We start from the raw sequence: 27,375 nt of genomic DNA, 5'->3' as shown, positions 1-27,375 counted from the left end.
CTCATTGCTGCGAGTTGGCTTATGTTGAAAAGCTGGTACAGGAGACGGCTGCAGGCCGGTGTGTGGGTATCCAGATAACCAACAACACCAGAGGTGTGACCCTCAAGAACCCCAGGTAAGCAGGTTCCCATAGCCCCGTCCACGCGGCTTCCCAAGTCCATGGTATACGGTATATGTCTGCCACTGAATATCTGTCTGTCTGTCTATCCGTCCCCATACACCCCATCTATCTATCTATCTATCTATCTATCTATCTATCTATCTATCTATCTATCTATCTATCTATCTATCTATCTATCTATCTATCCCCATACACCTCCTCTCTGTCTCCCCTACATATTGGGTGAGTGATATATGTCATTTTGGGTCACTGCAAATCCCGCTGCCCTCTGGGCTGAATTTTCTGTTTCTAGCCCTGCGGAGGCACAAGATTGTAATGGACCTTCGAGCCAGGACATTTTATGTAATGTGTCCAGGACTAGGGTTGGGAGAGTTTGGAGGGAAATCACACTTTTGTGAGGGGGAAAGGGATTTGAGAGAAAACAGCTGCTGGAAGCCTCTTGGGAGGTTGGAAAGTCTGAGTAAGTCCCTGGGAGATGGACTGGGGGCAGATGACATGGTGATAAGCCTGTGATGTATTGTAAAGGTGTTCAGTGTATTTATTTCACATTGATACCACCTCCATATACATGTATGTATGTGTCTGTCATGTACACTCACACGTATACACCCACACATACACGTGTACTCAAACACTCATATACAGCCGTATGATGTGTGTGTCTGTCCGTGTGTGGCCCTGAATGCTTTAGTTAATAACATAATGTGCAGGACCATGTAACGCTTTCAGGGTTGCCAGATTTCTACTGCATTAATAGCCCAAAGTTATTTAAATACTAGCCCCAAAGTAGCCCAATACATTTATTGAAACAAAGGTGTTTATTTATTTATTTATTAACCCATTGGTCTGTACATCAAATAACAAAGGACAGCTTTCGTTAGATACCCAGTACAGATTTAATTTTTTTTAAAAAAAGCTACAAGCCCCAGCTGGCGTTCATCCAGATTAGCAACAAAGCTGTGAGAAAACAATCACATTCAAAATCAAAACCCCAAGGGGAATGTTGACAGGAAGGTCACTCCGCCAGCTGGCCCCCACCTCAAACATATTAAATTCCTGTTGACAGTCAGATCGCTACACACCCAGCCCAGATGAGACCTCCTACAAAAACCGTGACAGCCAGTGACCCCCACTAAAATCCTTCCACCCAAAGTCCCCTACATCCTAGGGAAACCCAGAACTGCAATATAAGCTCTGTCACCCAGACTCCACCTTTTTGCCCCCCAAGTAAACAACCTGATGCCCAGAGCTTCCTGCCACCCAGTAAAAACCCAGAGCCCCCCAAGAGACACCCTGCCACCTAGACCGCCCCCCTCGCCCAGCCCTGTCATGTGCAGCCCCAGGGGGGCAGCTCTGGCTCCTCCCCCTGCCTTAGATCCAGCCTGGCTGCTGCTATCCCCGAGGCCAGAGGGCTCCTCCTTGCCCAATCCCGGAGCCTGCAGGATGCTGCTGGGCTCCAGCAGCTCAGGCCAGGCTCTGCAGCAGGCACTCCCACCAGGCAGGCTGCAGCTGTGTGAGCAGGGAGCACGGCAGTGGGGGAGGCAGAGGGTGGCCCCACCAGTCTGGCCCCACTTATCTATCTCCATTACCTTATGCCTTGATCATGCAGGAAAGACCCTCCAGCCCTGGGGGCTGGCCAAGGTGGGGCTGTGCTCTCTTGTCCAGCAACCTGTGTGTCCCCTCTGCAGAAGAGTGGGTGGGCTGTGATCGTCCCCAGCCCCTCGGGTCAGGATTCCCCCGCTGCTGGGACGCAGTTATTAATTATTGTTAGGGATGTTGTGTAGTGAAGGAACCTCGTGGTGTTTTCCTCTGCGACTTACTGTTTCAGCAGCCATGCCATGATAGACCCTGAGTCCCGCATCCCCCCCAGCTCTTCGGGGAGCTGCGTGTTTGTGAAAACAAGCTACATGGCCCGCGGGAGCGTTGGGGTGCTGAGCTATGAGTCCGCTGCCTTCACCCTGGCCATCGTGTTCTCCAACCTCTTCGACCGCTTCCTCTACAGCTCTGAGTTTGCCATTGAGCTCTTCGCTGGCAGGAAGCAATTCCACAGCATGGAGCGCCTCTACCACTATATGTTCAGCGACGGCCCTCCCTATAAGTGCAAGTCCTACAGGAAAGTGAAGCTCGAGGTCCAGGATGGCCAGCTGGAGGTGACCAATGAGGAGATGCAGGTGAAGGCCACCATGTCCAGCCAGGATAAGTCCATCATTAAAGTGCAGATTGAGCAAAATGATCCCTGCCCACCCTAGTCAGCCAACCCAGGTGGCCCAAGGAAATCCCCAGTGTGACTGACCAGGAGGCTGCCGGTGGGAAACAGTGACTCTCTTTCTCCCAGCCTGAGTAGGCAGCGATGTGCTACCTCTGCTCGAGTTGGTGCACAATGAATGGCCAGAGCGGCGTGCGTGGTGGGAGGAGCTCGACACCCAAGTGCACTCGCACCTGGGTCCCTGACCCCCATGCCACAGTGTCCACACTGCTATTTTTAGTGCACTCGTGCATGTCTGTCTACCCAGGCTGGGCGGTATCCAGGCATCCAGGGTTTTGTCATCCTTTCATAAAAAAAACTTTTGTTTCTTGCTTATTTTTTAACCTCAGAAATAACAGGTGTTGGCCTATGAAGACCTGAAGCTTCAGCATTTATCCTGGTGATAAAACTCCCAGAAAGCTTTGCAAAAAGTAATGCTAAAAAAGATAACATAGAATTATTAGCAAATAAGAGCTAAACTTCTTGTAAGTGGAAATATGTTTAAGAGCATGACCTTTTGGTATAGCTGTATAAGGTTGTTTTTAATTGCATGTGTGCTTGCTAGGTAAAATATAATTGGCTCAGCAACTTAAAATAAAAGTTATAAATTGTAATGGAAAACAAAAGAAAGGGATAAGTAGATAAGATCATAACATAAGAATATAAGAATGGCCATATTGGATCTGCCCAATGGTCCATCTAGCCCAGTGCAAGATGCTTCAGAGGGAATGAACAGAACAGGGCAATTTCGAGTGATCCGTCCCCTGTTGTCCAGTCCCAGCTTCTGGCAGTCAGAGGTTTAGGGATACCCGGAGCATGGGGTTGTGTCCTTGACCATCTTGACTAGTAGCTGTGATGTGTTCCCCCCAGGGTGCAACCTGGAACTGGGGTACCACTGAACCCGCCTGACTCACAAGCCTGGGCTCCCGTACACTGTCCTGCCGAGACAGGCCCTCAGGCCCCGTCCAGCACACATACAGGTAGGGACACACTCTGCTGCAGCAACATACAAACGCTGAGATCAGCCCTGAATGGGAAGGCTTCAGCTAAGGAACTGCCCAGCACTCAAGTGAACACCACAGAATCACAGAATCACAGAATATCAGGGTTGGAAGGGACCCCTGAAGGTCATCTAGTCCAACCCCCTGCTCGAAGCAGGACCAATTCCCAGTTAAATCATCCCAGCCAGGGCTTTGTCAAGCCTGACCTTAAAAACCTCTAAGGAAGGAGATTCTACCACCTCCCTAGGTAATGCATTCCAGTGTTTCACCACCCTCTTAGTGAAAAAGTTTTTCCTAATATCCAACCTAAACCTCCCCCACTGCAACTTGAGACCATTACTCCTCGTTCTGTCATCTGCTACCATTGAGAACAGTCTAGAGCCATCCTCTTTGGAACCCCCTTTCAGGTAGTTGAAAGCAGCTATCAAATCCCCCCTCATTCTTCTCTTCTGCAGGCTAAACAATCCCAGCTCCCTCAGCCTCTCCTCATAAGTCATGTGTTCTAGACCCCTAATCATTTTTGTTGCCCTTCGCTGGACTCTCTCCAATTTATCCACATCCTTCTTGTAGTGTGGGGCCCAAAACTGGACACAGTACTCCAGATGAGGCCTCACCAATGTCGAATAGAGGGGAACGATCACGTCCCTTGATCTGCTCGCTATGCCCCTACTTATACATCCCAAAATGCCATTGGCCATTGACCCCCCAACATTATACCAGCTTGCGCTGCACAGGGACCTGTACAGCGTACGCTCATGAAATTCGTCCCTCCTTCAATGTGGAGAGGAATATACACAGCTTTCTGCCACCTGGTTATGATTTCCACACGCTGGTTTTAGACAAAACAAAACAAGTATATTAACTATAAAAGATAGATTTTAAGTTATTATAAGGGATAGCAAAGAGATCAAAGCAGATTACCTAGCAAATACACAAAAATACAGTCTAAGCTTAATATACTAAGGAGATGGGATATGAGTAGCAAATTCTCACCCTAACTGTTGATTTAGGCAGTTTGTAGAGATTCTTGAGGGCAAGCTGCACTTGTTTGCAGCTTAAAACCACAGGTATTTCTCTCACAGGCCAGAAATGTCTCTAGCCTGTGTCCAACAGTTCTCCCGCAGTTCAGTCCTTGTTTCTCAGGTGTTTTCAAGCATCTCCTTTGGGCAGGGAGTCAATGAAGAACCACGATAATGTCATTCCTCCATCTTAAATAGCTTTTGCATATCGTGGGAACCCTTTGTCTCCCAGTTTTGTTCACATGCCAGTCAGTGGAAAAACACTGGTATGGATGGAGTCCAGTACCAGGTGACCTTGTTGTGTCAAAGCAGCCATGAGTCAGAGGCTGTTTGTAGCATCCTGAGGAAGGCTCCCAGTGAGAGATTAGCTTCTTTTAAGACCTCTTCTTGCTAATAGCCCTTTCCAGCCAGCCATCTAGATTGATTGCATTCTGTCTAGTGGGCATTTCCCAGTTGTAAACATATTTGTAATAGATGTATAGACAATATTCCTAACGTTAGATACCACAATGATACATGCATACAAATAGGATAATCATATTCAGTGAACTATAACTTTTCCAATTACATCTTACAGGACCTATCTTGCATAAAATACATTATAGTTATGCCATAATCATATCATAACAATATTACTACTAAGAATAGGGGGTGTAATGCCACACTAGCCATTTATCCTCCATGAACTTATGTATTTCTTTCTTTAACCCCATTATAATTTTGTCCTTCACAACATCGCCTGCCAACGAGTTTCGCAGGTTGTGTGTATGTTGTGTGAAGAAGTATTTCCTTTTCTTTATTTTAAACCTGCTGCCTATTAATTTCATTGGGTGACCCCCTAGTTCTTGTGTTAGTAAAAAGATAACCTTTCCCTAGTTGATAAATAACACTTCCCTATTTGCTTTCTCTGCACCATTCATGATTTTATAGACCTCTGTCATACCCCAGTGGTGGTCTGTACCTTGTATTCACCACTTTCACACTGTTGTAATAATCTTTGTACAAAATTTGAAAACTCATAACTCGCTGGTCAATATTGTCCTCAAGGGTGAACATGCTGTTGGGGGAGGCTAGCCCCCAGCCCCTCCCACTCTGCCCAAGGCCCCACCCTTCTGCCCCCCTCCTCCGCTGGAGCCTGGAGCACACCCCCCCAACCCTCCCATGCAACCCCAGCCCCAGTGCGCCAGGCAGGCGGCTTGGCTGGAGCATCCCCAGCCCCAGTGCTGGGCGGGCAGGCAGTGTGACCGGAGCACCTCCAGCCCTGGAGTGCTGGGCGGGCAGTCCGGTCCCAGCGCCGGGAAGATGGGTGGCATGGTGCGGCAAGGCCTCAGCCTGGGGGTGTTGTGTGCATCGTGGCACCCAGCCTGCCACAGAAGGGAACAGCAGGCAGGAGGCAGCTTGGGAGTGAAGCATGGGCGAGGCCACGCCAGCCTGTTTGGGGAGGCACAGCCTTCCCCTGCCTATGATACCTGCCGCCCATGATTGTCCTGATAAAATGTGTGTAGCAACATTGCATGTAAAGTTATAAGATTCCATTGCATGGTGTTAGTAAGAAATATTCCAAGTCTGGGGTCAGCCAAAAAAATCTACATCTTAAAAAGAAATATCTTGGCGTTTCCATCCACACAGCCTCTTTATCTCCTGAACCTCAGCTGGAGATGCTTCTCAAAGTAGGGAAAGGACAATAAGAAGGAAGGGCAGATGCCCCAAATCATTCTTCCCTTTCTCTCTGCCCATGACATCCGTGACACCTGGAGAACAAAGGGAGCAGCATGGGAGCAGGGGAGGGATCTTGACTGAAAGTTCAGCCAGTAGAACTGCTGGAACATGTGGTGACAGAGAGCTTGCTTTGAATTCATTCGAGTTTGTTAAGTTAGGCATTAGGTGTATTTTACTCTTATTTTTCTTTTAACCAATTCTGACTTGTGTCCCATTACTTGTGTTCACTTAAAGCCTATCCTTTTGTAGTTAATAAACTTGTTTTATTGTTTTTTTTTCTAAACCAGTATGTTTGCATTGAAGGGTTTGGGGAAACTCCATTTGGGATAACAGGATTTGTGCATATCATTTTCTTTTAATAAATGCCGGACTTCCTATGAGCTTGTATTGTCCAGGAGGGTGCAGGGCAGTAGAAGACGCACATATCTGAGGAAAGTCTGGGACTGGGAGTTTCCTGGTGTCCCTCTGCAGTGTAATTCATGAGCGGCTGGCTGCAGCACTCACACAATAGCAGTGTAAAAGGCACCGCAGGTTAGAGAGGTGAGGGGACACAGCAGTTCATCAGTCCAGAGCGTAGCCTGGGTATGTCACAATCCCCCCTTAGTTGTCTCTTTTCTTTTTAATCTTTCCTTGCACTGAAGCTGTTCCTTATCCCTAATCATTTTTGTTGCCCTTTTCTGAACCTTTTCCATTTCCAACATATGTTTTCCGAGATGGGATGACCACATCCGCACACAGTATTCAAGATATGGGCTTAGCATGGATTTATATAGAGGCAACATGATATTTTCTGTCTTATTATCTGTCCCTTTCCTAATGATTCCCAACATTCTGTTCACTTTTTTGAAGGCTGCAGCACACTGAGCAGATGTTTTCAGAGAACCATCCAGGAGGACTCCAAGATCTCTTTTTTGAGTGGTAACAGCTAATTTACACCCCATCTGTTTTTTTTTTTTTGTATATGTGGGATTATGCTTTCCAATGTGCATTACTTTTCACTTATCAACACTGAATTATGTTTGCCATTTTGTTGCCTAGTCACCCAGTTTTGTGAGATTCCTTTGTAACTCTTTTCAAAGAGTAATCTTTTCTCTCTTGAGTAATTTAGTATCATCTGCAATCTTTGCCATCTCACTTTTACCCCTTTCTCTAGGTCAGGGGTTCTCAAACTTCATTTCACCGTACCCCCTTCTGACAACAAAAATTACTACATGACCCCAGGAGGGTGACCAAAGCCTGAACTCGTCTGAGCCCTGCCACTCCTGGTGGGAGGCCAAAGCCCAAGCCCCGCTGCCCAGGTTGGAGGCAGGCCCAAAGCCAAGACTGAGCCCATTGCCCCACATGGAGGGGCCGAAGCCAAAGGGCTTTAGCCCCAGGCAGGGGGGTTTATAACCTGAGCCCCGCCATGCAGGGCTGAAGTTCTCGGGCTTCAGGCCTGGGCAGTGGGGCTCGGGCTTCAGCTTCGGCCCCAGGCCCCAGCAAGTCTAAAACCAGCTCTGGCGACCCCAATAAAACAGGGACGTGACCCACTTTGGGGTCCTGACCACAGTTGCCAACTTTCATATGATAAATAGACACTGACTTTCATAATAAACCAAAAATCAAGCTAATCCCATTTCAAAACAAGGTCAAAACAAGCCAATCCCTAAGAACCCCACCACTCTTGTGACTAGATCCCCGCGGCGTGCAGTCAGGAGCTGTGGTCGGCCCACTGTGCACCCCTGACTCTCTCCCACCCAGCCCCTGCTTGCCTCTTGCCCCTGCTTGCCCCTCCTTTCCCCTGCTTGCCGGGAGTTGATCAAAAAAAAGAAGCAACAAGCTACAAGCCAAACAAGCAACAAGCTACAAGCCAAAAACTAGCCAACAAGCAACTCACAAACCAATTAAGCCAAAAACAAGCCCAATTTCAGAGGTTTTTTCTGCAGGTTTGGCATGTCTGGTCCTGACCCACAGTTTGAGAACCACTGGTCTAGATAATTTATGGTTGAATGGCAGTGGTCCAAGTACAGATCCTTGTGGGACCCTGATATTTACCTCTCTTCTATGTGAAAACTGACCATTGATTTTTACCCTTTGTTTCCTGTCTGTTAACCAGTTACCAGCCCATGAGAGGACATTTCCATTACTTTGTTTAAGAGCTTTTGTTGAAGGATCTTGTCAAAGGCTTTCTAACAGTCCAAGTATATTACATCCATTGGATCACCCTTGTCTACCTGTTTGTTGACCCCCTCAAAGAATTCTAATAGATTGGTGAGGTACCATTGCCCTTTAAAAAGTTTTGTTGATTCTTCCTCAACATATTGTGTTTATCTCTGCGTGTGACAATTTTGTTCTTTACTATAGTTTCCAACCACATTGCCTGGTACTCAAGTTAGGCTTACTGGCCTGTTATTGCCAGGATCACCTCTGGAACCATTTTAAAAGATAGGTGTTACATTAGCTACCCTCTAGTCATCTGGACAGAGCCTGATTTAAGGGGTAGGTTACATACCACAGTTAGTAATTCTGGAATTTCATATTTGAGTTCCTTCAGCATTCTGGGACAGTTCCTGAGATCTGTCACCTAAAAAGAATGGCTGAAGGGTTGGAATCTCCCTCACATTCTCTGCAGTGAAGACCAATGAGAAAAAAAATCATTTAGCTTCACCGCAATGGACTTTTTCTTCCTTGAGTGCTCATTTAGCACCTCAACCATCCAGTGGCTCCACTAATTGTTTGGCAGGCTTCCCGCTTCTGATGTAATTAACAAAACATTTGCTCTTAGTTTTTGTGTCTTTAGCTGGTTGCCCTACACATTCTTTTTTTGGACTGCCTTATTATACTTTTACACTTGACTTGCCAGAGTTGATGCTCCTTTCTATTTTTCTCAGTAGGATTTGACTTCAGCTTTCTAAAGGATGCCTTTTTGCCTCTAACCATTTCTTGTACATTGTTGTTTATTCCTGGTGGCATTTTTTTGGTCCTCTTGTTGTATTTTTTTTATTTGGAGTATACACTTTGTTGAGCCTCTATTATAGCATTTTAAAATAGTCTACATGCAGTTTGCAGGCATTTATCACTTGTGACTGTTCCTTTTAATTTCCATTTAACTAGTTTCCTCATTTTTGTGTCGTTCCCCTTTCTGAAGTTAAATGCTACTGCTGTGGATCCTTTCATATTTCCCACCCCACACGGATGTTAAATTTAAATATATTATGATTGCTATTACTGAGTGATATAGTGACCTGTTGGGCCAGATCCTGTGCTCTACTTAGCACTAAATCAAGAATTGTCTCTCTCCTTGTGGCATCCAGGATTAGTTGCTCTTAGAAGCAGTCAACTATCCGTTGAGCCCGACAATCTAGCCAGCTTTCTATCCATCTAGTCCATTCATCCAGCCCATACTTCTTTAACTTGCTTGGGTTATGGGTTATGCTTGTTCTTTGTATAACTCAGAGGAAGAGGACAAAAGTAAACAGGAAAAGAAAAGAAAAGCGTTCAAGCAGCTGGCTGATGGTTCTAGAAACAGAAAAAGCTTCCTCTCTTGCAAAGTTTATAAAAAGCAAGAGATAAGATCAGTAAAAATTTCAGCTACAGCATACTCAGAAAACCCAGTAGAATGTTAGAAGGTCAAAGAGAGGTCGAGACAGTTATGAAACAAATAGCTGTGGTAAAGCAGGAAGCTTCCACAAATTATGCAAAACGTGGACAGGTAACCTCTTATGAAAACAACTGAAATATCGTGCTGCTGTATCTAGTGTATTAAAATGCTTTGCTTTTTCTCTTTCTATTTTTATGAATTCCTTCTTTTCTGACATTTTCTTAATAGGTACTTGCTTGTTTTCTTTTCTTTAATTCTGCATATGCAAAGCAGACATAAGCAAAAACTTTTTTCCTAAAATGTATCATTGGACTAAGTAATAGGATTTCGATCTAACACCTCATTGTGTCTAAATTCAGTGATTTATTTTTACTTAGAGACCACTGTAATTTTGGATTTTTGTGTATTAAGACTAATTTAGCAATTACCAGCTACTAAAACTATTCTGCTGTTTTCTAAAAGGAACTGGTGTATTTTTCAAAATGTGGAATTGTACTGTGTGGTGTTAAACCTCTGTGCAAATGTATTATGTAATGGTTAACCTTGTTCTGTTGTTTAAATTTACATGCAACTTAAAACTAACGATTATGCTAAATCTACTCTCTGCGTGTTACGCACTCAGTTCATGTAGTAGAAATGTCTCTCTGGGTGAAAATCACCGCCTGATATGAAAAAGGGATTTTTTATGTAACTTTATACCATGTTAAATAATTTGTCACTTCAAAGACTAAACTAACTGTTACTTTGGCTATTGAGACAGACCCAGACCAGTGGGGTACGGGAGTCTAGTCCTATTGGGATCCAGGAAGTGGGCGGGCGGAGCTCGTCCACTACGAAAGGAGCCCCCCCCAGCCTAAGGGGGAGATCCACAGGGCCTGGAGAGCCAACTAATTACGGGGGACAACTAATGAAAAACAGGGACGGGAGTGCGGTCAAAGGGTCTAGTCCTATTGGGATCCAGGAAGTGGGCGGGCGGAGCTCGTCCACTACGAAAGGAGCCCCCCCCAGCCTAAGGGGGAGATCCACAGGGCCTGGAGAGCCAACTAATTACGGGGGACAACTAATGAAAAACAGGGACGGGAGTGCGGTCAAAGGGTCTAGTCCTATTGGGATCCAGGAAGTGGGCGGGCGGAGCTCGTCCACTACGAAAGGAGCCCCCCCCAGCCTAAGGGGGAGATCCACAGGGCCTGGAGAGCCAACTAATTACGGGGGACAACTAATGAAAAACAGGGACGGGAGTGCGGTCAAAGGGTCTAGTCCTATTGGGAATCCAGGACGTGGGCGGGCAGAGCTCGTCCACTACAAAAGGATCCCCCCACAGCCTAAGGGGGAGATCCACAGGGCCTGGAGAACCAACTAATTACGGGGGACAACTAATGAAAAACAGGGACGGGAGTGCGGTCAAAGGGTCTAGTCCTATTGGGATCCAGGAAGTGGGCGGGCGGAGCTCGTCCACTACGAAAGGAGCCCCCCCCAGCCTAAGGGGGAGATCCACAGGGCCTGGAGAGCCAACTAATTACGGGGGACAACTAATGAAAAACAGGGACGGGAGTGCGGTCAAAGGGTCTAGTCCTATTGGGATCCAGGAAGTGGGCGGGCGGAGCTCGTCCACTACGAAAGGAGCCCCCCCCAGCCTAAGGGGGAGATCCACAGGGCCTGGAGAGCCAACTAATTACGGGGGACAACTAATGAAAAACAGGGACGGGAGTGCGGTCAAAGGGTCTAGTCAAAGGCAAATATACTGGCCACTGGATGAATAGTTTTCTGTTCCCTGACTGACCAGAGCAGGAGCTGCCCTCAAGCAACCAGGAACCTGCTAGAACCAATTAAGGCAGGCAAGCTAATTAAGACACCTGGAGCCAATTAAGAATTTACTAGAATCAATTATGGCAGGCAGCTAATCAGGACACCTGGTTTAAAAAGGACCTCCCATCAGTTAGTGGGGGGTGTGCAAGGAGTGAGATACAAATGCTGCTGGAGGACTGAGGAGTACAAGTGTGAACAGGCTTCAGGAGGAAGATCCTGCGGTGAGGACAAAGAAGGTGCTGGGGGCAGGCATGGGGAAGTAGCCCAGGGAGTTGTCGCTGTAGCTGTCACGCAGCTGATACAGGAGACATGGTAGACAGCTGCTATCCACAGGGCCCTGGGCTGGAACCTGGTGTAGAGGTGCGCCTGGGTTCCCCCCATCCTCCCCAACCCCTGAGGAGGAGGAGGGGTTGACCTGGTTCTGTGAGCAACACCAGAAGGGAAGGTCTAATTTGGAAAGGGATCTGGCCTGTCCCTAACCCACTAGGTGGGATAACAGAAACTGCAGAGATTGTTCTCCGTATCCCCAATGCTGGCCAGTGATGAGGTTAGCTGAGTGAATGGCAGGTTTGAGCTCTAGCAGAAGTAGCCAAACTGAGGGCTGCCGTGAACCTCTGAGGTGAGCAAATCCACCAAAAAGCGCAGGACCCACCAAGGCAAAGGAGGAATTTTGTCACACTATCTATATTTCATGTGTAAATGTGTTTTATTCATAACAATCTCTATCTAAATGTTCCTTTTTCTGTACCCCTTCCTTTGGTCTTAAAAAAAAGTCAATTCTTTTACAAAACCAAATGTGCAAAAGAGGGAGGACGGTGACGGAAACTATCCTTTAAGTTTCAGAGTAACAGCCATGTTAGTCTGTATTCGCAAAAAGGAGTACTTGTGGCACCTTAGAGACTAACCAATTTATTTGAGCATAAGCTTTCGTGAGCTACAGCTCACTTCATCGGATGCATACTGTGAAAAATACAGAAGATGTTTGTTTTTATACACACAAATCATGAAAAAATAGGTGTTTATCACTACAAAAGGTTTTCTCTCCCCCCACCCCACTCTCCTGCTGGTAATAGCTTATGTAAAGTGATCACTCTCCTTACAATGTGTATGATAAGCAAGGTGGGCCATTTCTAGCACAAATCCAGGTTTTCTCCTGCCCCCCCCCCCCCGCACCTTGCTTATCCTATACACTGTAAGGAGAGTGGTCACTTTACATACGCTATTACCAGCAGGAGAGTGGGGTGGGGGGAGAGAAAACCTTTTGTAGTGATAAACACCCATTTTTTCATGATTTGTGTGTATAAAAACAAACATCTTCTGCAGTTTCCACAGTATGCATCCGATGAAGTGAACTGTAGCTCACGAAAGCTTATGCCCAAATAAATTGGTTAGTCTCTAAGATGCCACAAGTACTCCTTTTCTTTTTATCCTTTAAGTGTAAATCGTCTGCTGTACTAGCAAGTCACAGTGGTAAAAAACACAATATATAAAAAGCAGGTGCAGGAAGAAAAAAAACCCTGCTGCAAGACTCACTTTTAAAATCTTACAAATCAAATTAATCTCAACAAGGAAGAAACTGACCAAAAAAAAAAAAAGCCCAAGAGGAATTACCAAAATGCTAAAGTTAAAAAAACTTTATTGTAAACAAGTTCAGTAAAGCTAATTATTTTAACCTTGAAAAATCCAAATGTCAATCTTATACTATAATTTCTAAGCAACAAAATGTTGACTTTGTTTCTAAGCCTAAACTCTTTCCTTCTTTCTATATGTACAGCAGTGCTCATGAGGTGAGGAAAATGAAAATAAAGTTTTACTTCATTTTAATTTCTTTTTTGGGAGGGAGGGTTCTTCCTCTTTCTCTCACTCTGCCTCCTAATAAAAAAAGCAAGAGCCACAACCTCTGAGGCACAGAGAGAATCTGGAAACCCCCAAGTAACTCACAAGAAGGAGGCTGTTGATCAGCTACAGTTCCAGGTAAGTAGGTTCCCATTGCCCCTCAGCAATGCTTTCCAAGTGAGTCCACAGCTGCTGTCTTTGTGCAGGCTTGGAAGGGTGAGATTTTAATCAGGGAATGTCAACAAATGTTTTCAGTGTGTGCACACGTAAACCGACGAAACAATATTTCCCTCAATAATAATCAACATTTACTGCTAGGCAGATGAAGAAAAATGCTGCTTGAGAAATAGTTGGAATTTGCTTAGAGGCAATTTACTTTGGCACTTTCTGAGAGAACACTGGTTTGACATAAACTCCCCAGCCAGCTGTAGATGCTACAGCATTCTGTGTGGACGACACTGATCAATCTAAAATCCTCTGCCGAGTGCCCTCATGAGACAGGGGTTGTGCATTGTGCACTATCCTCCACGTTTTTAGGGTCTGCCCCAATTAGTTGCAGTTTCCACAGCTTGTGACCTTGAACCAACAGTCGTTTGCATTGTGAGACTGTTTGATACACGGGAGGCACTGTCTCTGAGTGTTCGCCATGTTGTGCTTTCTTCTTAAGCCCCTTCTTTATTTGTTGTACATGATGATGCTGTTGCTGCTTCCTGGCATCTTTAGTCGCTGCCTCTATTGATACATCAATTTCCAGAGCACATTTTAGGGTCAAATCCGCCTCAGTCAATAATCATTCTTGGGTTGCTTCATTTTCTTTAGGATTGTCCTGGAGTCTGACAGGAGTTAAAGATTAATCATTAATTAAAGATTATGTCATGTGATGAAAGCTCCAGAAATACGTCCAGTCAAAATTGGCAACCCTACGGTCTCTTAATGCATCACTTAAACCTTCTCCACACTTGCAATGCTCTGTTAATTTCCTTGGCCCAGCTATAAATTCAGGAATGATTTCATTTTCTTTTTGATGCCATGTATAAAAGCGGAAATTCTCTGCAACTCCCAGTGGTTTTGGGCAGATGTGACTTGAGAGAATTTCCAGAATTTCAATGAATGTTTTGTCTGCTGGTTCAATGGGGGGCTATCAGTCTATGCAGCAGGTTTGAGCTTTTAATCCTGTTTTGCTCAGTATAACAACCACCATGTTCTCATCACTGATCCTGTCATAAATATCAAGGGAAGGGTAACCACCTTTCTGTATACAGTGCTATAAAATCCCTCCTGGCCAGAGGCAAAATCCTTTTACCTGTAAAGAGTTAAGAAGCTCAGGTAACCTGGCTGGCACCTGACCCAAAATGAACAATGAGGGGACAAGATACTTTCAAATCTGGAGGGGGAGGGGAAGGTTTTTTCTGTCTGTGTGATACCTTTGCTGGGAACAGATCAAGGATGCAAGCCCTCCAACTTCTGTAAGGTTAGTAAGTAATCTAGCTAGAAAATGCATTAGGTTTTCTTTGTTTTGGCTTGTGAAATTAGCTGTGCTGGAGGAAATGTGTATTCCTGTTTTTGTGTCTTTTTGTAACTTAAGGTTTAGCCTGGAGGGATTCTGTTTTGAATCTGACTGCCTGTAAGATTATCTTCCATTCTGATTTTACAGAGTTGTTCTCTTATCTTTTTTTGTTCTTCTAATAAAGTTCTGTTTTTTAAGAATCTGATTGGGGTTTGGGGGGTCTTAAAAATCCAAGGCTGGTTTGTGCTCATCTTGTTTGTTCTCAAGCCTCCCCAGGAAAGGGGGTGTAAGGGCTTGGGGGGATATTTTGGGGAAATAGGAACTCCAAGTAGTCCTTTCCCTGATTGTTTGTTTGTTTGTTTGTTAAATCACTTGGTGGTGGCAGCATACTGTTCAAGGACAAGGTGAAATTTGTGCCTTGGGAAAGTTTTTAACTTAAGCTGGTAAAAATAAGTTAAGGGGTCTTTCATGTGGGTCCCCACATCTGTACCCTAGAGTTCAGAGTGGGGAGAGAACTCTGACAGATCTCATGAGCCATTCTACACACTTCTAGCCTCTCTAGTTGGGTGGGCCTGGTCTCTGCTGAGCTCGGAGATGAGCTCATTTTCCCCAAACAGCCTTGTTTTCCCCTAGCTGAGCAGGTCTCTCAGAGTCCAGGGGCTGCAGGCTGTAGTTTCACTCCCAGAGGCGTATGTACTTGCCCTGTGTTCCTGGGTTGGGATCCCATCCTCATCAATTCTCGTGTCTTTTGCTCTTTAGTGCAAGGGAATGACACAGGTATGGTAGGTCCCAAGTAACTGGGTTTACTAATTATATGCAACAGGCCACGCCTGTCACATACACGCTGCTGCTCCGGTTGGGTTCTGGATACACAGTGAATGCCAGGGCAGTGCTCACCCTATTCTTGTACAGTTCAGCTAGCCTATTAAACCCCTGTGCTAATATGCTTCACCGGAACACGTTTCACACCTTGTGAAAGCTGAGGAGCTCTGACTGTGTGCTAGATTCCTGGCCAAATGGGGCTCTCCACAGCAGGAATGGACGGGAGCAGGATACCGAATGGAGATGTCATTGCACAGGGCTGTCCTGTACCTCTAATTAGCACCGGTATGTGGGCATTCATGACTCTGGTCCGCTCAGACGTGCTTTGGGAGAGGCTCAGCCAGTGCTCACTGATGATCTGCTCGATAATTTTTTTCCCTCAGAGCCACTGCAATCTTCCGAGATGGGAAGGGGCAAAGACATCGAAGAGATTCTTAGAGGTGTGACGCATTCCAGATGTGTGGGTGTTGAGATAACCAACAAAACTGCAGTGAACCTCCGCTCCCCCAGGTTTGGAGTTTGTCCATTACACCTGTTTCTAACGGGCTCTTTCAGATGCTTTCAATATAAATGAAGAGAGAATTGAGTTCCCCTTCTGTACCCGCTGCACTGGGCACCCACTCTCATGACTGCAGTCCCCCCTTTGCTTTCATTTCAACCTCATTTTCATGGGGTGCGTTCTACCCAATGCTGAATACTGAGCTTCAAGCTGGGAATCTCTCTGGGCCCATGCACTGGTGGGACAGCTCTGTTAGCAGGACCCTCCGTGCCTTTCCCTCGCCCAGAGCAGAGTAAATGAGAGCAAATGCTGGGATGCCCTGAATGCTGAGGAGAAAAGCGCTCTCCAGTCCAAGTGTCTCTAGATTCTTCCAAGCAGTCAGGCAACGAGGAGGCTGGGGGACAGGTGTGGTGACCCGGCCTGGCGAGGCTTTGCTAACTGTGAGGGGAGGCAGAGCTAAATCTAGATCAAGGGGATCATTTTATCTTTTTAGAACCTTATAAGGGAAAACCCCAAAATTGTACCAGGAGTATAAATAATACAGAACATGTCCAAAGACTTACTATTTATAATAGGTTACCAACTCACTAACCTTTGTGACAGGTTTCAGAGTAACAGCCGTGTCAGTCTGTATTCGCAAAAAGAAAAGGAGGACTTGTGGCACCTTAGAGACTAACCAATTTATTTGAGCATGAGCTTTTGTGAGCTACAGCTCACTTCACTTTGTGAGCTTGTACACACTGTGCAGTTAGTACCAAATGCATTGTTATTAACAAGAACAAAAGAGATTACTGAATAATATACTGTGTCACTTCAGAGAAGAATCAGCTTGTCCTCTCCTTGCTGTAAAAATCCAGCTCCACGCTTGCTGTCCTGTTCTTTGCTTCTCTTTAGCTCAAAGTGCTCCTGACTTTCGATGTTCCTGGGCTGTACCTCTTCTCACCAAGTTTATCCACAAGCTAGTTGATCCCTCACCTAGTGGACCCTCACTTGTCCATTAGGCCCCTTTGACCTGTATTCTGTCAATAGATGTTCAGACAGTCATTCTCTCTGTTCATGTACTTTAGGGCAGTGGCACTCAGACTTTCCAGGCTGCTGTACCCATTTCAGGAGTCTGCTGTGTCTTGTGTACCCCCAAGTTTCACCTCACTTAAAAATAGTGACTATATTTCCCTATGCTGAATATGGGACACCTGGTAAAATTGCTCGTATTCAAGTGAGTTCAATGGCAACCAATCAATCAGAATTATGCAGTACGAATGTTCAAAATAACATTAAGTTGAGTGAGCGTCTGTAAAAAAGAAATACTGCATTATTATAACATTAATAATTGGTCAAAATTAAAACTATATACTTACAATTACTAGAGGGGTTACTAATCTGGGGTTACTACTCTGATTTTTATTTTGGGGGGTAGGGGCTTGCAGGGCTCAAGCCAGCTCCACATGTCAGGATCTGGGGAGGCAGTGCCATCTCCCCCCCCGATTCACCTCAGCAGGCCACCCAGCCCGTCTTGGTTGCAAGGGGGAGGCGCAACCAAAAATTGTAACTCAAAGGTGGAGGGGTCCGCTTGAAAAGTTTGAAAACAGCTCAAGGTGAAGGGAGGGGGTAGCTAGGGGCTGTGCACGGGCAGGGGGTAGGGAGAGTGTAGCTGGGGCTGTGCGTGGGAAGGGGGTAAGTCAGGGTGCAGGGGGAGGGGTACCTAGGGGCTGTGTGCCAGGAGAGCTTCCCTGACATCCCTGAACTATAAGGTCAATAGAAAGCTGGCTAGATCGTCGGGCTCAACGGGTAGTGATTAATGGCTCCATGTCGAGTTGGCAGCCAGTATCAAGCAGAGTGCCCCAAGGCCGGTTTTGTTCAATATCTTCATTAATGATCTGGAGGATGGTGTGGACTGCACCCTCAGCAAGTTCGCAGATGATACAAAACTGGGAGGAGTGGTAGATGTGCTGGAGGGTAGGGTTAGGATACAGAGGGAGCTAGACAAAGTGGAGGATTGGGCCAAGAGAAATCTGATGAGGTTCAACAAAGACAAATCCAGAGTCCTGCACTTAGGACAGAAGAATCCCATGCACCGCTACAGACTAGGGACTGAGTCCTGCAGAAAAGGACCTAGGGGTTACAGTGGATGAGAAGCTGGATATGAGTCAACAGTGTGCCCTTGTTGCCAAGAAGGTTAACGGCATTTTGGGCTGTATAAGTAGGGGCATTGCCAGCAGATTGAGGGTCATGATCGTTTCCCTCTATTCGACATTGGTGAGGCCTTATCTGGAGTACTATGTCCAGTTTTGGGCCCCACACTACAACTAGGATGTGGAAAAATTGGAAAGCATCCAGCGGAGGGCAACAAAAATGATTAGGGGGCTGGAACATATGACTTATGAGGAGAGGCTGAGGGAACTGGGATTGTTTAGTCTGCAGAAGAGAAGAACGGGGGGGGGGAGGGGGGATTTGATAGCTGCTTTCAACTACCTGAAAGGGGGTTCCAAAAAGGATGGATCTAGACTGTTCTCAGGGGTAGCAGATGACAGAACAAGGCGTAATGGTCTCAAGTTGCAGTGGGGGAGGTTTAGGTTGGATATTAGGAAAAACTTTTTCACCAGGAGGGTGGTAAAGCACTGGAATGCGTAACCTAGGAAGATGGTGGAATCTCCTTCCTTAGAGGTTTTTAAGGTCAGGCTTGACAAAGCCCTGGCTGGGATGATTTAGTTGGGGATTGGTCCTGCTTTGAGCAGGGGATTGGACTAGATACGTCCTGAGGTCCCTTCAAACCTTGATATTCTATGTTCCCTCAGGGCTCTGCCAGCCATGGAGCTGGGTCCCCCACCCCTGCAGCTCTTACCAGCTGCGTAAGCAAAGTGGGCTGGGAGCTGTGGAGCAGCTTCAACCACCTGCACCAGCAGCAGAGTAGAGAACACCACGGCTGCCTGCTTCATGGCACTAGCCAGAGGAGCAGCTGCCCTGCACACAGCCTGGATCCAGCTTCCTGCCTCCGACTTTGGGTGGGAGAGGGAAGGAGCCGTGGTAGGTGTGGAACTGTCCCCTGGACTGCTCTGCACTTGCACTGCAGTTTGGGGGGACAACACTCCCGGTACCCACTCAACTCTGCCCATGGGCTCAGGAGGCATCTCCCACAGGGGGAACACCCGGGCTCTCAGCTTCAGTCCTACCACTCGTGGCTTGGGGGGGCACCAGGGATCGGGCTTTCAGTCCCGTGGCACCTGACTTCAGCTCCAGGATCCACGCTTTGGGGAGGGGATGCCAGGGCTTCAGCCGGGGGGCGATGGGGGCAGTATTGGGGATGGGGATTCAGCCCAGGTGGAGAGAAGGGGCAGCAGGTCTTCAGCCCCGTTGCTCCTGCCTTCAGCCCTGTGGCGGGCGCCAGGGATGGAGGCTTCAGCCTGGGGAAGGGGGTGCCAGGGTTTCAGCGGGTGTGTGTGTGTTGTGGGGGGCACTAGGGAAAGGGTTTCAGCTGGGGTGGGGAGGACAGGGCTTCAGCAGGGGGTGGCACCAGGGAAGGGGCTTCAGGTGGTGGACACCGGGGCTTCAGCCCCGTGGCAGGCGCTGGAGATCAGGGCTTCTGTCCCGCGGCTCCCGGCTTCTGTCCCGCAGCAGGTGCCGGGATTAGGGCTTCGTCCTGGGGGAGTGTCAGGGCTTCACCTGGGGGGGCAAGGGCAGAGCTTCAGCAGGGGGTGGCACCCGGGAAGGGGCTTCAACCGGGGGGCACCAAGGCTTCAGCCCTGCGGCAGGCGCCGGGGATCAGGGCTTCAGCTCCATGGCTTCCGGCTTCCGTCCTGTGGGGGTCACCAGTGTTCAGGGCTTCAGCCCCACGAGGGGGAAGGGACTCCAGGGGTTGGGGCTTCTACCTCACGGCTTGAAAGGGCTGGCGGACCCCCGTTGAGAAACCCTTCTTTAGGTTTCACACAGGGAGGGGTGATACACACCCCTACCCACGCACATACACACACATCCTTCCCCCTCTATCACACAGGGATGCCTCTCCTCCTGCCTGGCGTTGTGTCTTCCCGCCTCTGCACCCGGCCTGAAGACACCACGTGCTCACTGCATGCCCACACTCACCCGCCAGCCAACCGCAAACAGGAGGCGGCTGGGCTGTGCGGACTGCTGACTAACCAGTAGGGGGAGCAGAAAAGACGGGACAATTTGCCTGTTTTTTTTTTTTTAAAAAAGGCGGGACATTTGCAAAAGGGCTTAAATAAGGGACTGTCCTGTTAAAAACGGGATGGATGGTCACCCTACTTAAAAACGACTTGCTTGCAAAATCAGACATGAAAATACAAAAGTGTCCCAGCACACTATTACTGAAACATTGCTGATTTTCTCCTTTTTACCATATAATTATAAAATAAATCAATTTGGAATATAAATATTGTACTTACATTTCAGTGTATAGTGTATACAGCAGTATAAACAAATCATTGTCAGTATGAAATTTTAGTTTGTACTGACTTCACTAGTGTTTTTTATGTAGCCTGTTGTAAAACTAGGTAACTAGCTAAATGTACCCCCTGGAAGACCTCTGCATACCCCTAGGGATACACGTACCCTTGGTTGAGAACCACTGCTTTATGGCCTTTGTGGGGTGGGCCTCTCATTTACTGTTTTTAGGATCTGGTTTAATCTCACACAACTTTTTCATCAATTCCCTTTTCCATGAATTAATTTCCTTTCAGTGTTTTTCCCCTTGATACTCACTCTCTGGTACGTCTATAGATTTTATTTCCCTCTACTTCCCTCCTCTAATAGAACCTGCTCACGTACCTAAGACCGTTTCCCCCCCCTTCTCCTGACCTAAGACCGTTTCCCCTTGCTTTTCCTGACCTAAGACCTTTCCTATTTACCTTCTTTCCTCCTCCTCACTTCCCTGTCCCTGCCTTCTATTCTCCTGTTCTTTTATTTTGTCACCTTCCCACCTATTCCAGTTCTGGTTCATCGGCTAGCTCACTATCTCAATTATTCTCCTTCTCCAACAGCTTTTTCCAACTGCCCTTTCGGGTGGATCCCGAACCCGGTGCTCCCAGCCCCACAGCAGCCCTTTCCCCCAAGCCAGCAGTTCATCATGCCCTCCCTCCACCAACCCCCACATCAGTTTTGACTTCTGGGAGTTCCAGTGAGTCTTAACCCTCCTGTCCCCTTTCCCAGGCTCGATGCTGCCGGGAGGGAGAGGAGAGGGGTTGGGCAGACTGGCCCATTGCTTATAGCAGGGGAAGGGGAGCAGAGTTGCCCTGATCTGCTGAGCTCTTTCCATTCCCTCCTCCCCTGCCATGAGCAATGTGTCCATCCGCCCATCCCCCCACCCAAAAACGCCTCTCAGCTCCTGAGGGGTGGACGGACATTGGCAGCAATCCTGATTGGCTGCCCTTCTCCAGGAGGCAGAGCAGTGTGGTAGGGAGCCAATCAGAGGCAATGTCCCCTGAGCCAGACACTCCGGGGAACCTATATATAAGAACCTATTTAGAACAGAATGGAATAGAATAGCATGAGCGTTTCACATCATCATCAGATGGGTGCCCACAGGGGCCAAACCCACCTTGCTGCTAGGGAATTGCCAGACGTGGAAACACTGAAAGAATGACTGTTGGGGGCTTTTTCTTTGGCTTTTTGGTCATGTTTCCCAGCTTTTGTTTCCATCCTAGGGGCTAGTGCTGTGTCTATGTGCCTTGCCCAATAATAAAAATACAAAGAAATCACAGAGCAGCTGAGTCCTTGATAACTCTGTTTTGCAACTCTGTTAGCCAGCTTTACAGGCCCAGCTACTCACAAACTACTGCTCTGACTAGTTTTGGGTGACTTCTAAAACACCAAACACAGTGAGTGCCACATTTGTAAACAAATGAAAGCTGAGATTCCTGCCACTGAGCGTTAAGAGAAACACCCAGATTCACAAACCTGATGATAAAATTGTGAGAGCTGGCAACACTATCAATGCTGCAGTCAGGTGACTAAACGCCGTTTCTGCTTTGTTAACTCATGGTTGATTCTAATAACCCCCTGCTGAGGACTGTCACAAACAGAATTCTTGTCTCCCTACAGCTTTTTCTGTTACAGCGGTCACACCTTCATCCCCCCTGCACCAGCCATCAGCCCTGGCTGCAAGGAGACCTGTGTGTTTGTGAAGAGGAACTTCAGTGCCTGGGGAGTTGCAGGGGTTCTCGCGTATGAGTGGGACAGGTTCTCATTTATCGTCATGTTCTTGAACCCCTTTGACAACAACCTGAACCGCCTCCAGTATGCACTGGAAATCCGTGAGGGCAGAATGAGCTGCAGGGAATTGGAGAGTCTGCACCACAGCATGCGTGGCCACAGGCCTCTGTCCAGCACCTATCAAAAGGAACAACTTGGGAGAAACACAGCTGCCCTTGTTGTTACCTTACATAGCTTTCAGATTTCTGCCACTATGTCCAATCACAGCAAAGCTGCCCTTAGATTATTAATTGAAGAGAGAGGTTCTCCTCCCTGCTACACTCCACTGCCACCTTGCTCCCAGCAGCCATCTTCTCTGTTCCCCCGCTTCTCTCAGAAGCTGACCAAGTAACATGCCTGAAAATGGTGTTCCTGTCTCAGAAATCCCAAATGAGAGGGAGACACCACCCTGCCTTGGAATGCTCTTCATGCAGAATCTAGGACCTGCAGAGGGCAAATTTTCAGTGGATCCCCCCCCGCTCCCCCCCGTCTTTTCTCTTCAGATTATTATTTTATTTTGTCCAGGGGAAAAAAATCAACCTGTATAGCTGTTCCTGAACAAAGCAAATAATGGGCTCGGGACCACAGAAAGAAGCTCATCAGAGAACCCATGGGAAATAATCACTGCTCGGTCCCATGTGCCAAGAACCTGAGTAATAACAAAGCTCAGCAGCAGAACCATTCCAAAGCCAGCTGACAAGTAGTAAAGATGACTGGTGGGAAGACAAGAGGGCCTGATTTTGCATTTGGGCCTGATCTGACCACTCTTAGCCACATTAAATGAAATTCCCCTTTGCACAGAGTCAATATTAGTCCCATGAACCCCACCGAAGCTTTCAAAATTTGATTTAGTTGGGGTTGGTCCTGCTTTGAGCAGGGGTTGGACTAGATGACCTCCTGAGGTCTCTTCCAACCCTGAGATTCTATGATTCTATGAAATATAACCTATGTGGTATTTTGGCCTCTGAGGAGTGGGCTTCACCTGTTGAGTGACTAGATCCTCAGCATCACAATTCCAGGGGCCCAGCACCCACAGATGGAGCTAGATTTCCAAATGCGCTCAGCATCCAACATGCTCCCAGCTGTTCTCACAAACTGGCCCTGACTGTGGGTTCTGGGCTTCTCTGGTCATTCTGGCCACGCTCTGCAAGTGAGTCCCAATGGGGGCCCTTGCATAGCAAGGTGCTGCTGAGGTTGAGTCAAGGGGCCAGAGCCGAGCCCCGTTGTCGGCAGTCTGGTCATAGACACATGCAGGAAAATTCCTATTCCCCACAGCTGCTCCAAGTGTCCTATTCCCAGGAGCTGGAGCCATGCGTTTGCATATGTCAATATAGGAGGGGTCAGGAAGGCCTGTGGGAGGGTTTTGTAGCACCAGTTGACAGCCCTGGATCTGGGACTACGCAGCCCTGTTCTGGAGCTGATGTGGAACATAAGAACGGTTATACTGGGTAAGACGAAAAGTCCATCTAGAGCAGTATCCTCTCTCCTGACAGTGGCCAATGCCAGGTGCTCCAGAGGGAATGAACAGAACAGGGAATCGTCATGTGATCCATTACTTCAGCGTTGTGTGAAAAAAGACTTCCTTTGTTTGTTTTAAACCTGCAAGGCACCATCCACGCAGCCTGAGACTTACATCAGCTAAACCCCCTCAACGCACCATCCCCACAGCCTGAGACCTGCACCAGCTAAACCCCCTCAATGCACCATCCCCACAGCCTGAGACCTACATCAGCTAACGCCCCACAAGGCACCATACGGACAGCCTAAGATAGGCACCAGCTAAACCCCTGCAATGCATCATCCAGATAGCCTGAGACCTACACCAGCTAGACGGACAGAACCACATTGGAAATAGCAGCAGTGATGGGGTTAAAGAAGGGCAAAGGTTGCTATTTCTGCTTTCTGTAGTAATGTTGGTTGGCCCCTGCTCTTTCTCCCCACATCACCTCTCATGTCTACAGGAAGACGCTAAGTCCCTGGGTGCATGGACTGTACCCTTGTGCCTGTCCCAGACAAAGGCACGTACATTCTGGGTGCTGTGAAATCTAATAAAACTTCATAATACTAAAAACTGTCCTGAGGAGAGTCACATCTAAACAAAGACCAGAATTAATTGTTTTGTTCTCATAAATACAGAGGGTCCAGGTCACCACTGATATCAATTGGCCATAGCTCCATTGTAGTCAAAGGGCCAGATCCCCAGCTGCAGTAAACTGGTCCTGCTCCATTGGAGTCAATGGGCCAATTTACGTCAGTTGGAGGTCTGGCCCAGAGATCAGCCCAAGCCTATTGCCGCGGACTCCATGGACTGTCTGAGTTTCTCACCTGCAGCTGAACTCTCACTTCAGCCCAGCTCTACTCAAACACACGAAGAGCAATGCACACTGGGAAGGCTACTGACTTTTCTACCATCTCCTCTTTATGGCAGAGGCTTAAGGTAATAAGCTCACAGAAATCTTATACCCCCAGCAGCAAGATGTTCCACTGGGAAGCTGACACATCTCCAAATGCCGCTTGTGGCAGAGTGGGCTGTATCTGTATCCAATGACAAACTCCCTTTTGTATTTGGTGGTGAACACAACTTGCCCAAGACAACCTATTGTGTTGTGTTAACCTTTGTCCCCTGACCTGAGCTCAGGTGGCCATTTATATCTTAGAAAGTGTCAAGATGTTTGCTCAATGAGCGTAAATGAAATTAAAGCAATAAACGCTAGCAGGAGTCAGCGAAGAAACATAACAATTGTTTTAAAATAAGGTTTTACAGCGGGCCTGATGGCTAGTATGTAGCTAGCAGTAGTAATAGCTAGCACAAGGCCATATTATGCCAAGTTTAGTAAGTAACCTTGGTTTAGCAGATGATTTAACAATACATAACTTGTGATAGACTGTCTAGACCGGGGTGATCAATTATTTTTTGTCAAGGTCCACATTTCTTGGTCAAGGTATAGTCAAGGTCCAGTCTCCAGGGAAAATACAAAAATAATAATAATGATAATAAGAAAATAAAAAGATTTTGGGGTCCATTCAAAAGTGTCTGGTGGTCCAGATTTGCCCCGCAGTAATCCTATTGACTACCCCTGGTCTAGACCACAGAGGCTTTATTTAGTCAGCCTTCATCAACCACATTGTACAGAAAACTAGCTGTCTGTGCAACTGCATACAAGAATAACTGTAACCCCATATAGGCAGTAGGAATGATGCATGTGGTTTAGAGGCCAAGACTTAATTGAATATGGTCTCAGAAATAGGTGGGTGTAAGGAATAGGGGCATAAAAAGGAAACAAACCTCAGCTTCTGGGGCAACCTCAGAATGGTAGGACGATGACAACTTTAATGCCTATTTCACCTTAAGGCGAACCCACAACCCTGTGGATAGGTTAGTACACATCTGCTGTTGTTCTTCTCGTGTTTGTCTAGTGTAAGCAGAGTCTGTGCCCTTTGCCAGTTGGCATAAAGGGGTTTTTGGGGTTACACTGCCATGGTGTTACGAGGTTTACAGGGTCAGTGTGTTTAGTTTTGTCTGGGGAAAGGACCTGGTATGTAACCTCACAGCCAGGTTGAACTGAGCCCTGGGCTGACATCTCACAGTGTGCCTGGTGTGGGAGAGGCAGCAGGAGGTGGCTGGATCCCTATAGACATGCTCCAGAGAGCCACTGTTGAGAGGAAGTGTAACACGGAGCCAAAGGAAGGGTAGGAGGTGGAGCTGAGTGTATCTGAACCGAGAGCTCCCACACTGCCTGGGGAGGGGACAGAGTTGTGATAGTGACAGACCAAAGCATGGCTAAGATGAGACTCCGCAATGATGTGGGATATGTGGTGACCCCGAGCAGGAACGGCAGAAGGTCCCTAAAAGCAGCACCCCAAACCCCTGTGCCGCCCCTTCTCCCTAAGCTCCCTTCCCCACACCACCCCTTCACCTGATGCCCCACCCTTGTGCTACTCCTTCTCTCAGAGGCCCTGCCTTTATGCTGCCCCTTCCCCCTGATTCCCCACCCTCGCACTATCCCTTACCATGAGGCCCGTCTGTGACATTGCACTCCATATGATTTTATGAAAATATGCTAATGAGTGTGAATATAATGTAACTGGAATATGCTTCATGCAAAAGCTCTCTTGTGACATATCATTACAAAGTTTATAATCTACTGCGTGTGTTCATCCTATTTGTATGAATGTATCATTCTTGTATCTGAAACTAGGAATATAAAATAGAACTCTGAGGTCCTATTATAGTTATGCAAAGTGTGGGCCATTAATTGTGGTTTAGAATCTTGATGACTCCTATCAACTAGGACAATTGACTGTAGATGGCTCTGTTTACTTTTAAGTCTTCCTGAGTCAGGCCGGGAAGAATGAAGGCTTGGGGTCTCACAGAACATGTGACCATGTCACCTGGTACTGGAATCCATCTTAAACCTGATGCTTTTCCATTTAGAAGGAGGGGTAGGGACCCAAAGAGACAAAAGATTCCTGCCTTGTGCCAAAGGCATATAAGGCAGTGGAACAGAACAAAGGGGGCTGCAGTCATGAGAAATCCCCTAGCTACCACCTGAGCTGGAACAAGGACTGTACCAGGGGAAAGGATTGGGCCAAGATTAGAGAGGAGTCGAGTCTGTGAAAGCTTATTGGAACATCACTGAGGGTGAGATTTATCTGTAATCAGTTTCTTACTGTATTAGGCTTAGACTTACATGTTTTTGTTTTATTTTGCTTCCTAATTTACTTTGTTTTGTTTGTTATTACTTGGAACCACTTAAATCCTACTTTTTATATTTAATAAAATCACTTTTACTTATTAATTAACCCGGAGCAAGTAATTAATTCCTGGGGGAGCAAACAGCTGTGCATATCTCTCTATCAATATTATAGATGGTGGACACTTTATGAGTTTACCTGTATAAGCTTTATACAGAGTAAAACGGATTTATTTGGGGTTTGGATCCCATTGGGAGCTGGGTGTCCGGGTGCTAGAGACAGGAGCACTTGCTAAGCTGTTTTCAGTTAAGTCTGCAGCTT

At 47.1% G+C, this 27,375-nt stretch overlaps 1 protein-coding gene across 1 annotated transcript; it reads left to right on the top strand.

The window, feature by feature from the left end:
• On the top strand, positions 1–27,162 carry LOC140902102 (uncharacterized). Its single transcript, XM_073321806.1, has 5 exons — positions 1–115; positions 3,237–3,346; positions 6,955–7,023; positions 16,040–16,166; positions 22,210–27,162. The coding sequence occupies exons 4-5, from the start codon at positions 16,060–16,062 to the stop codon at positions 22,709–22,711; spliced, it is 609 nt and encodes a 202-aa protein (XP_073177907.1). The 5' UTR covers positions 1–115; positions 3,237–3,346; positions 6,955–7,023; positions 16,040–16,059; the 3' UTR covers positions 22,712–27,162.
• The last annotated feature ends 213 nt before the right edge of the window (positions 27,163–27,375 follow it).

This window comes from Lepidochelys kempii, chromosome 23 (assembly GCF_965140265.1).
Source record: "Lepidochelys kempii isolate rLepKem1 chromosome 23, rLepKem1.hap2, whole genome shotgun sequence".
NCBI lineage: Eukaryota > Metazoa > Chordata > Testudines > Cheloniidae > Lepidochelys > Lepidochelys kempii.
Note: the sequence above shows the minus strand (reverse complement) of the source record. Positions and strands in the feature narration are given on the sequence as shown.

Coding starts and splice junctions, on each gene's coding strand:
- LOC140902102 (XM_073321806.1), top strand. CDS start 16,060: ATGGGAAGGGGCAAAGACATCGAAGAGATTCTTAGAGGTGTGACGCAT. Junction 16,167..22,209: donor GTGAACCTCCGCTCCCCCAG/GTTTGGAGTTTG, acceptor GTCTCCCTACAG/CTTTTTCTGTTACAGCGGTC.